Genomic DNA, 12,183 nt, shown 5'->3' on the forward strand with positions numbered 1-12,183 from the left:
TTGGACTAATTGCTCTTTAAATGTAAATTTGAGCTGGACTGCACTTGTCCCACCTTCAGAAAATGCACCTATCCCAAGATGAGGCAGCACACACACCTTCAAAGATAGGGAAATGTTGAGTTTTTTTCTTTTTTTTTTTGCCCAAAATTGTTGAGTTTTTCTGGCAAATTCATTTTTTTAAAAAATGAAGTTTTTGAGCTGTTTTTAAGAAACATAGTCAAAAACAACACTACCAATATGAGTTGGATTTTCCTGGACATTTTTAGTGATTTTTGCCCAGACACAGATATGTCCAGGAAATTCCAGACATATGGCAACCCTACTAGACACCGAACCACCCCTTCTCACCTGGAGACCCTACCACAAGCTCTCCTCCAATATCTTGGTCAGCAGCCTAATGCCAAAATTTATGAGGAGGTCCAACCACCAACTTGCCAGAGGCAGTGGTGTAGCGTGGGTTGTCAGCACCCGGGGCAAGGCAAGTAATTTGCGCCCGTGGATTTGCGCCCAACCCGTGGATTTGCGCCCCCTAACCCTAACCCCCACGCTACGCCACTGGCCAGAGGAAATGCTTTGCTTGCTATTTGTGTGTGTTTGTTATGCTGTTGCTAAAATACAGCCACGGTGGGACAGAACCAGTGCAAATGGTGACAAGCCACGTTTCCTCATAAGCCTGAATAATTTGGTTCAGGCTGTTTCTTGTGGTTGCTATCTTCTGTACTCTAGCGTGAGCTAGAGCCTCATAAAGCAGCAGGGTGGAACACAAGTTCTGATGGAACAAAACAAAGATTATTAACAGTGGATTGCAGCCAAGGGTGAGAGTTGATTTCTAGAAAGAAATCTGGGAGCTGATTATACTGAGGTCATTCTCTCCAGCAGAGACCATTTCTTATGCACAGCCTATTTTGATTAACGCAAAAAACAACCCACCATTTCTTTTCTTAGATATGTAGCCTCAAAGCAGCAATTGTCAAATTGTTCCTGGTGCATTCTCAGTTAACACAGTATGACTGTCAGGCACAATGGGTCTGGCTTGTTCCCATGTAAACTGAGTCAACCATCTCCCTGGGGTCCTCTCCAATGCACAAAGATTCCTCCTCTAGCAAAGCAACGTGAAACAGGTTCCTTGGAAAATATAGGGACCTGAATGCATGTCTCTCTTATAGCGTGAGGTCAAACAAAAGATCCATAGAGCCGAGGTGATTTTTGCCTGGGTGTTTTTGTCCTACTCGGTTTCGTTTACTTGACAATGTCCCCTCTGTCCAAAATATTACGTCAGGGAAATAAGAACTCACTTGGCTTAATTCTGTGCTTGCTTTGGCTATCCTTCCTTGCGCTTGGGAAGAAGATAAATATTTTTGAGAGGACTAAGAGCATTTTCAATTGCTCTTCAGTGGTAGATGGAGTTATGTGTCTGTGAGATTATGGTGATACTTAGCACCAATAAGAGTTCTTCAGAGTGTTCAAAGTACCTTACATATATTACTTTGGAGTTATAATTCCGACAAGCCTGTAAGATCTGAGCTCCCTGGAATAGTCCATACCCTCCAAGTGTCCCAATTTTCCAGGGACAGTCCCGGAATTACAAAAGTTATCTTGGCTTCTGATTGGATCCTGGAATGTCCTTATATACCCTGCCAGTGCCGCCGTAGCTGAGCCTGGAGAGGAGGATGAGCCAGGGCTTATACTGAGCAGTGACAGTGGCTGCCGGGAGCATCCTGTGGCCTCTCCATGGCCAATGATGCCAGCCTCCTCCCTTGGGGAGCTTGTAGTGGCTGCTGGAGAGTGGGCAAGGAGGAGGAGAGGCTGTCGCTGCCGTGGCCCAAGCCCTGTGTGACGTGTCAGCTCTCTGAGGGGCAGGCAAAGGGCAGGGCTGCCCTGGGAGAGAAGAAAGTCTTGATTTTAAAAATAATAACACTTTGCGTGTTTGCATCTAAGCTTGCCCCTTTCCAAAATTTACTTATTGGGGTCTGTTTTTCTTTGTGTAAATCTACCAAAGAATAAAATAAAAGCGGGGTCAAGGGGAGTGTCCTGTTGACATAGTTGTATTGGCACCTCCCCTTCTTCTGATAGGAAATGCTCTGCGGCAGGGGTGAGAAACACAACAATGGGGGTGTCTAGTGGGAAAATTCCCTACTTTCATCTGAGGGATGTTGGAGGGTATTCATTTGTACTCTGCCTTTTGGATCCAAAGTTTCTCCCCCAGCTGGCTACACCTTTCAGTTGCTAACCCATAAAACCTCCCAATTAACCATAAAAAACAGTGATCTCAAACAATGAAAGCTAAAACCCAACCAGAACGAAACAATCATTCATCAATATGTATTTACTTGATTTGTCTTTGCCATTGTGAAAACTTGCCCCTAACTCCATCTCATAAAATCAGAATCACTTCAAGCCCATGAAGTTACTGTAGGGATAAAATCCTGATTGCGTGCTGAGGTCCCCAAGACACCCCAACCCAATAACTCACACATCACACATTATTTTTGTTTAAGGTTTTTGGCATAATTTTGGCCACAACTTTATTATCATACAAATTGTGAGTGGTTGCTTAGGCATTGGTTATGACTAGCTGTCCCCCCCGCCTTGGGGGACAGCACTGACTCCCTAGTCAGTGCGGAGGAACAAGATCAGGGTCAACTGGAGCTGCGACACAGACCCTCAGCTAATCCCCGCATGCTCCTTGGAACTTACGCGGCCCGCACCCTGCACCAAGGGTTTGGACGAAGGGGATGGTAAGCTCCAGAATTCCTTTAACGGAATACCCGTGCAGCAGCAGCATTGGAGGGGCAGGCACAGCCAATCCATACCCCTCCACCAACCAATTTAACCAATGCCTAACCGCCAACCTTACAAGTTGTGACGATTTGCTACGCAGTAGGCAAAACCCAATTGGCACACACTAATCAGCCAAAAGGAAAAATTCCTACCAGGCCCCCGCACCAATGCAGACGACCCCATGACAGGCATAGCAAGGTCAGAGCAAAGCCCAATCAAGGGTGGGCGTGCGGGTGATCCGGTGTCCACAGCGAAAGAGAAAGGAACAAGCTGTGGACCTTGCTTAAATAACCTCTGATCCCACCCCTAAAATTGGCAACATCAATTTTACCCCAGTAACTCCATCCACCAATCTGATCCAAGCCCTTGAATCTAACTTGCCTGACAACCATGAGGGTGTCTTGTTTGGCCCCATCCGCAACCCGTGCTCTCCTTTAATGAGAACACGCTTTGTGCTATTTGCATTCTAATAACGGGAGCCCAAACCACTGCAGACCACAGTTTTGTGGGTTGTGATAGGAATATAAACCTTAGGATTGGTGTGTTTTTTTTTTAAAAAATGTTGCAAATATTTCTCAGAGGGGTAGCAAACACAACAAAGCAAACACAACAAAGAGTCTTGTGGTGCCTTAAAGACTAACAAATGTGTTATGGCCACAATAATGTTGGTTTGGCTGTTCCAGACTCACTTATACATTTCACTAGAGGATTGTCCAGAGCTATGGTGTCTTAATTAAAACTGTAGCAGACATGATAAGCTTCTGCATCTTGTGTAAAACCTTTCACACTTGTGCCCATATTATATTTTTATTACTTTAAGGTAAAAGTAGTTGCCATCTATTCCCACACCCTTCCCACAGATTGAGGGAAGTTTTCTCTTGTACTCCTCAGGAAATAACTTCAGCTGTAACTGAACATTAGAAGTTTGCAGCTGCCAGAAAGAAATAGCAACCACTGAAAAAGCTGTTTTAGGCACATCTGAGAGTTTGCATGTGCACTGATGTGATTTGAGGTTGGTTGGGTTTTTTTAATCTGCAGAGCCCATCGCAAAACGCTTTGGAGATTCCCCTCAGCACAAAACTAGAGGGGATGGTGACAAACCTGTTCACCTGAACCCAGGTATATCCCAAACATGCATATAATAGGGGGCAGATGACCGTTGTTGTTTTTTAGAGTAAAAGGAGAGCACAGGTGTTGGGCACAAAATCCTCTGTACCTGCCCATGGCCTCCCCTCCCTCTCACTGCACTGTCCTCCTAGCTTGGCATCTAAGCCCTATGAAGGTTAAAAGTGCTTGTGGGAAGAGGTTGAAGGGACCTACTGTGCCATAAAGATGGGGAGGGTTTGCCATCCGCCCACCACCTCCAGAACACATACAGAGTGGCTGGGGGGCGGCCCAGCCAGATGGGTGGGGTATAAATAATAAAATTATTATCATCTTCATCAACCTCATCATCATCATTATATACTTGCCTGCTCCTTTTGCTCTAAACAACAGGACACATGAATACAGATCTCGATTTAAATTAGTGGGCTTCTTGCCTCATAGTTTGTTTATCCCTTGATGTCTAGTACTGAGCTACTTAAGAAGAACAACAAATTATAATAAATACGGTAATTTGCTGTGTAATTATGGGAGTTTGCTGCCTGAAAAACACAAGTCCCCTAAAACCTTGGGCATGTTGAACAGGCTGCATAGTTCTTTGCATCCTGCGCATTATCTGTGGGCGCCACAGTTTTCACTTCAATAATACTTAGTATTTGAAGGTACCTGTGCATGTGTGTGCAGGAGCTGGTTTCTATGTGTGCATATTTCTTGCTGAATGGGGAATTGTGTGTGCAGTGTTTGCAATTCCACAGCACACTCCCACTGCTGGTTTGGGAAGCTGTGTACAAGGGGTGTTAGCTGCCATCCATATGTATCCTGCAGCTATCCTGTTATTTGTTACAAAATACTATGTTATGATGCATTTCCCCACAAAACAGTTTTGATCCGAACTAAGAAAGAAAAACTGCCTGTTTGTGTTTTAAGCGTGTACACATCCCCAAGGCACAAAGCAACTCAAGAAGGTAGTACAACTAAAGCAGATCCAAAAGAGGAAAGTGGGGGGGGGGGGAATCACCAAGAAAAGTCCCAACTTGAATGTATTTCAAGTGAAAGGTCTTCTTTTGCAACTGCGTCTGCATTTAGTGCTGCTTGCCAATCAACTGATCTGCCTGCAAGTTGGATTAGTTCCACGGCATTTTCCACAAGTGCTCAAAGGTTTACCTCAGTAATTCTTATAACAGCCCTGTAAGGTAGTTCCACATCTTTTTATTATTCCCATACTGCAGATTTGAGGCCAAGGTTGAGAGACAGTGGCTTGATCTGGCAACTGAGAACAGAGGCAGGAATTGTCCTGACTTATAGCTTATTACTCACTGCTTCTACATAATGACTAAAGCAAACTCACAAGAGGGAAGTGAGGATCTACAAGTGGGATTTGCAGCCTATGTTTACTGTGATATAGGCTGGCAGGCAGCACCTATATACCTGGATAAAAGTAATTACCGTAATGCTTGAAGAAATGCCGCAAAAACAACCTGTCTACACAGCCCTTTAGCATTTCTAGGCAATACCGAAAGAACAGAAAGTATAAGGGGAGGGGTAAATGTACCCAATGGAGACAGTGTAAGAGAAGCATGAAAGTCTACCCCATGGCAAAAACAAAAATCTTTGCAGATTTAAAGCAATGTCTAGCAAGGATTTTTATACTCTTTTCATTTCAGCGAGACAGTTAAACACTGGCAAAATTTTCTTCTACTGAAATAAAATTTTAGCCAAATCCTATGCAAATTAATTCAGAAGTGGGACCCAATAAATTCAATTAGACTCCGAAGTACATATGCATAGAGCTGCAGCCTTCATATTGTTTGCCTTCGCTAGATTGCACCCTTATTCAAGAATGGCAGTGTGTGACACAAAGGTATCTTTAAAACATTTCTACGTGCTATAAGTCAAAAATCCAGCATCGTGCAAACCATTTTCCCTGCTGCACAGTCCAATAAAACAACTTAGAGTGGCAAACACAGCACTATTAACCAAGAAAAAGCTTTAGAGGTAGGCTAACAAGCATCTTCATTCCTAGCTTCTTGAAACACTGAAGTTCTCACAGCAATTTATGTCTTAAGCTCTCCAAAACTGAATGCTGCTCAGAGGGCCATATGACTGACTGACAAAAGTGATTCGCACTTGAACCTGCATACCATTTTGGTGATATTTACTCTGACTTTTGGCGAAGCCTGACAAGTACTGCATATTTTTGAGCCCTGTAAAATTTTATAGTTTGCGTCTATAAAACACGATCTCCAATTGCACAGAGGTCATGCTTATTATATAGGGCTTTCCTTATGTGAACTTCAGAAGTTAAAACATCCCACTGGCTGTTTTGAACCAAGAATGAGCACATTGTATTTCTATCCATCTCTATCGATTTGCTTCCGATGGCTGCTCTTCCCTCGAGCAGATAATGCTTCTAACAAGCTGCCAGTTTTGAAAGACTTACCCAATCCTTGTCCATTCAGCATTAAAATAAAAAGCAGAGGCCAAATGCAAAGCATAGTTTCAGAGGCTCCGTCCGGAGGAATCTCTCCTGGTCCAGCAGATGAAGAGAAATAAGCAGCCTCTCTCCTCAGTATGCACTGGCCCTCTGCAGAACAGTTTGGATTGGCAGCCGGAGAATTGGGAGGAAATAGTCTCTGGCTGCTGAGCCAAGTTTCTTAGGCGGTCCTCGCCTTCCTTTCTCCCCACCCCCATCCAAGCCACCCTTTAAACTCCACATAGGGACCAGTCACCCAGGGAAACCCATTCTAGGCCAAATCTGCTGAAGCGAAAGGTGGGGCATGTAAGAGTTTATTTACTTATATGGAACACGAATGGAATGTGCCAAAAAAGAGCTTCACTGAATACAACCAATTGGATCAAGCACAAAGCAGCTGCCTTGGATTTCTGTATGCATAGTTTTTAATCACTTTGCAGGAGAGAACAAAGTGGGATTCACCAGTCAGGCCTATTCTTACTTGTTTGATTAGATTTCTTTAAGAATTACACTCTGTCTTGATAGCTCAGCGCAGGTTACCATAGTTCCAGTATTTACCATACATGTACTCACAAATTTAAGATTCCCCTCAGAAACATAGGTAAATCAGAGGCATAGGAAATAGGCTTTATGCCACGTCAGACAAATAATTTATCACACCCAGCATTCTCCACAACAGAGATGGGAAACCTTTTGGGCTTCAGAGGCCAGATTCCGCCCTGGGGGCCAACACTGACGGTGGGTGGGACAATTAACCTGCTCAAATCCCTTGTGTGGGTTTCCACACAAGGGATTTTGAAAGCTAGCTGGCTATCAGGTGCTTGGGAACTGCAGCACAAGGGGAACTGCCTGCCTTATGCTTCCCGCTTTGGAAAGCCCAAAGCATAGTACTGGCAAAACATGGGCGTATCCAGGATTTATGGGGGGATTTATGGATGACCCACCTGTCATCATCCTCTGTCTGGCTCCATCTAGCAGATTTGGAATGAAATGTCTCAGCAACTCTTTTAAATTACTTTCTTTTGACCCCAACTGCTCAGAAAAATCTCTCAAAACCTTTCTACAATTTCTACTTTTAGTTAGTAAAAAATTCTCATTTTTTACTTGATTTAAGGGGCAGCTGCCCCCCTGTTCCCCCCAAATACACCCATGTGACAGAGCACTTCTTCCCCTACCCATCGACTGTTTGGGGGTGGGGGGGAGTGAAAGAACGCTGCATTTTTCAAGTCCTTCTCACAGCCAACGCCCTCAATGGGTATTTAGGACCCCCAGACAACAGCTGACAAGCGGGGGGGGGGGGAGGTCAAATCCTGATGATTTGGCTGCAGTGCCTGTTCCCTGCTGTGAACAGACATGCACAGTGAACACAAAATCAAGAGAATTGTGCTCTTTTGTCTTTCCCATCAGCTGATGTCATGAGATGCACAAGCTGATTGACAATTGGGCGTGGTTTGGGGGAAATAGTATCATGGGACAAGACTGACCTGCAGACTGGGGGTCCCCCACTCTGGTCTACACTGACTAGAAGCAAATCCATTACGTCTTGAGCTTGAATCCCAGAACAATAGGCAGGTAGGATTCTAGAATGCAGCAACTTGATTGGCCGGTAGGAGCTGTCCAATCTGGCTCCAGTAGGGGAGTTTGAATCAGCCTATCAGGCGTGACTAATGGTGTAAATAAGGTATGTATAGCCCCGGGGTCTGGGCGGGGCAAAGACACAGGATGATTGACTGTTTTTACTATGAGCTGAAATAAACACATGAAAAACGATGGCTCTACCTGAATAAAATCTCAAGGGTCTCTAGGTGGCGTCTTTCCCACTTCCCCCTGGAAATGCTGGGGACGGAACCTGGGATCTCTTGCGTACGAAACAATCTCTTGGCCACTACATTTCACTAAAATGGTTTATCAACTGCTGCATTAATTTATTACTGTTGTACTTTTACCCCACCCTTTCTCCAAGGAGATCTCAGGGCAGCATCCATAGGAATGGCCACAGTTTACTTGAATATCAGCCCAGAGGGGTGGCTTAGGCTAATAAGGGGGGGGGGGGACGGGACCTGTGCTCCTCTAGATGCCGTACAAGTCTCAACATCTCTAATCAATGGCTATACAGTGGTACCTCGGGTTAAGTACTTAATTCGTTCCGGAGGTCCGTTCTTAACCTGAAACTGTTCTTAACCTGAAGCACCACTTTAGCTAATGGGGCCTCCTGCTGCCGCTGCGCTGCCAGAGCACGATTTCTGTTCTCATCCTGAAGCAAAGTTCTTAACCCGAGGTACTATTTCTGGGTTAGCGGAGTCTGTAACCTGAAGCGTATGTAACCTGAAGTGTATGTAACCCGAGGTACCACTGTACTGCCTGGGGCTGGTGGGAGCTGGAGCCCAACAACAAAAACAACATGTAAAAAATAGGGACTGGGTGTTTTTAAACAACAATAACAACAACCCGACAATTTAAAATACAGCTGCAATTACTGCCACACAGTCTTCTTCAGTGGTGGAAATTGTTTACTGCTTCAGAAGGGATCCAGAATACACAATAGCTCAGGAATCTTTAAACAGGGTTGTAAACAAAACTGAGATACTGTATGTTCCATGCCACTGAAGACTATGTTCAAAATGCATTTGGCAGGGCAGCAGAAAGTGTTGTTAATTTGCAAGATATTTTGGGAAATCGTTTGTTCACTATACATTCAGACACTTCATAAGGGATCATAACCCAATTCCACATGGTGGTCCCCAGGAGCACGAGCTCCTGGGATCGAGCCTTTTTGGGAGGGCCCAATGTCCAAGAAGAGCAGAGTCCCTTCAATTTAACCCCAATACCAGTTGTGTATTAGCAGAGCTACCTCAAAAGTGTGTGTTATTTTCCATTTGAGCAGCAGCATTAGTCAAAAGCTATGCCACAAACAGGCTGACATTTTTGAATAGTCTTCAACAGCAGTCTCAGGTAAAGCACTATGGCAGGGTTTTTCAATCTTTTGGGGGCCACATTTAGAAGTCTGGAAAAACTAGTTGGCACTACCATAAAATGGTTGTCATTGGAGGGGTGTGGTGGCTGCACAGTAACAGAATGGCTGCTGATCTGACCTGCCTTTTCATAAAGGAGAAATCACTCCCCAAGGAAATGAGTGCAAGAGAGAGGTTGAGGCTGAGCCCCAGATACAAAACTACATGCTTGCCTTTACAAAGCACAACAGAACAACCCATTTCACAGAAAGGAAACTGACAATGCTTACCAGAGAAGACTTTGCTTACTATACCAAAGACTGCTCATGTGTCTTAAATAGTCGAATGGCAGAGTTTGTTCTGCAGCACATTTTAAGGCCATTTTCATCCTTTCTGTACCCTCTCTTAGTTTTATGAGTCTGTCTGTTTAAATAAGCATTATCTTCCCACACATGATTCCAAGTATAATAATAGCAGTAAAGCACACTGGTGTTTTTAAAGAGCAACTCAAGAGAAGTATTCAATTCAAAATAATGCCACGGATTTTTGGCACAATAATAGCCTGGAAAGCAAAAGCATTCCTTTGTATCTTTAGGCCTAATATGGACTATTCTGAGAAACTAGTGAAATCATGTGAATAAGAGGTTTGAGCAAAATCTGAGATTCAGTAATGCCTTCAAGATGGCAGCAGGTGCAGGGACTATCACCCTAATGCGATAGCCAGTGTTTTTATTCTATCTGGTTAGGTGTTGAGAGAGTGGGGACATGGTTGCTAAGCAACTGCCACCCCAATCCCTCAATTCTACTAGATATCAGTAACAACAAATTCATATTTTGTTTGCAAAGATCATAAAATGGCAAAAAAGTGTACATACCCTTCAGTTGCAAAAGAGAGAAAATGAATGCTGATGAATCTGATACTCGCTATATATATATTTCCCTTGGCTATAGTAGATATTTTCTGGGGGTGCTGATGTGGAGTTATAGGCACTAGGTTCCTGGGAAGGTTTCTATACCTTCAAGAGTTGAGTAGAAGAGGGAATCTTGGCAGTTGCTGCTCTTATTATGGTGCAGCTGGGGGGCAGAAAAATGGCAGGTTGCTGTTAAAGGTACAGAAGCAGGACCTATGAAAAGGGGTTGGCGGCCCCAGCTCCTTTACAGGATGCTGATTTGAAGAAAAGCAGGTGTGCCATAGCTGCTTGCCTTATTCTTCTTATTTACCTATACCTGCAAGGCAGCTATATGGTTCTGTGTGCCCATTTTATCCTGCAACACTATACCCCGTGCCGGGATGTATTATGATGAAGGGCAGGCTATAAATACGCCTAATCAACAAACAACCCTGTGAGGTAGGTCAGGCTGACAGCGTCTGGCTCAAGAGTCACTCCCTGTTCCACTTCTGTCTGAAGGGTGCCTGCGAGGAGAAGGGGAGATTCTGGGGAGAGGTGACCCCTGTGGTAGTAGCTGCATGTAGGAAACGTGCCGAGCAACCAGGCCCTAGCAGCTGGGGGAGCAGCACCTGTAGCTCTCTGGATGCTATTGGATTCTAACTCTCATAATTTCTGACTGCTGCCTAAGCTAGCCAATGGGAGTTCGGAAAACCAGAGTTTCCTCTGGTCTAGAAGCTAGTGTTTGGCATTGATGGTGACCAGCTGCAAAGGAAGGCAGGGCTTCTTTCTCTTTAATGGTTGCGTAGGAAAGAGATGTTCAGCAAGTACAGTTTTCTTACCCTATAATGACAAGCTAGGATTCGCACTTTACACATGCTGGGGCACAGGAACCCTGTCCTCATGTACAAACATCTGTTCATGCTATGGGCTGTGCATAGACAAAGAAGTGTGTTAGCGGTCCCTGAGTTCAGCTTTACATAGATAGCTGACATTGATAATGAGAAATCTGGAAGACGCCCTAATACATACACATATATACACACATACCCAATCGTATATACATATATACATATATATATCTCGTATTTTTCTGTGTATAACATGCCCCTATGTATAAGACGGCCCCTATTTGGGGGGACTCCAATTTAAGAAAATGAGGGGAGATGGGCCAGAGTTGTTGAGCTTTTTTTGGAAGAGAATGCTGAAAATAACTCGCCAGACTGACAATCGCACTCTTCACAGAAGCCACAAAGTATCTGCCTACTCGCCAGCTGGCAAGTGCACACCTAATTGCTGCTGCAGTAGCCAATCCACAGCAGCCATTGCCACAGCCACCAATCATCCACCCAATCGCCGCTGACAAGCTCCTGCTCGTGGCTGCATCCAATCGCCTGCCCCCCTCTGCACTATCCGTGTATAAGATGACCCCCGCTTTTGAACATTATTTTAGAGTAAAAAAAATATTACAGAAAAGTACAGTTCAAACATACACACACACACACACATAATTGGGTACTAGTAGAGAAATACTGCATTTTCATATCAGCTTATTCATCACCATCTTTATCATGTTTGCATAACAATCCTAAAGCCATGATTGGTCAAGCTCACCTTATCGCTCTATCTCAGCCAAATGACTAACTTCTGACAACATTGTGTGCTAGACATTCATTGATTACTGTGGAAGACCCCTTGGGGGTCAAAATGTGCTTGGTCTTTTTGATGTTTAATCATTTAGTCGTGTCCGACTCTTTGTGACCACATGGCCCTCTCGTCTTCCACTGCCTCCCGCAGTTTGGTCAAACTCATGCTGGTAGCTTCAAGAAACTGTCCAACCATCTCGTCCTCTGTCGTCCCCTTCTCCTTGTGCCCTCCATGTTTCCCAGCATCAGGGTCTTTTCCAGGGAGTCTTCTCTTCTCAGAAGGTGGCCAAAGTATTGGAGCCTCAGCTTCACAATCTGTCCTTCCAGTGAGCACTCAGGGC

General features: G+C 44.5%; 1 protein-coding gene across 4 annotated transcripts in view; it reads right to left on the reverse strand.

Moving 5' to 3' along the window:
- The window catches only part of PLAC9 (placenta associated 9), a 52,597-nt gene that overhangs the window by 9,039 nt on the left and 31,375 nt on the right, over nt 1-12,183 (reverse strand). The window contains exon 1 of one of the 4 annotated variants that reach the window (XM_083740552.1): nt 6,326-6,498. The exons of 2 other annotated variants lie outside the window; for them this stretch is intronic. In XM_083740552.1, the coding sequence (XP_083596678.1) occupies nt 6,326-6,380 (55 nt within the window). In that variant the 5' untranslated portion in view covers nt 6,381-6,498. Of the gene's footprint in view, nt 1-6,325; nt 6,499-12,183 lie in introns of those variants that run through there. One more of the 4 variants, XM_083740553.1, reaches the window with a different exon arrangement.

The sequence above is a fragment of the Podarcis gaigeae genome (assembly GCF_964106915.1).
Source record: "Podarcis gaigeae genome assembly, chromosome: 5".
In the NCBI taxonomy this organism is placed as follows: domain Eukaryota; kingdom Metazoa; phylum Chordata; class Lepidosauria; order Squamata; family Lacertidae; genus Podarcis; species Podarcis gaigeae.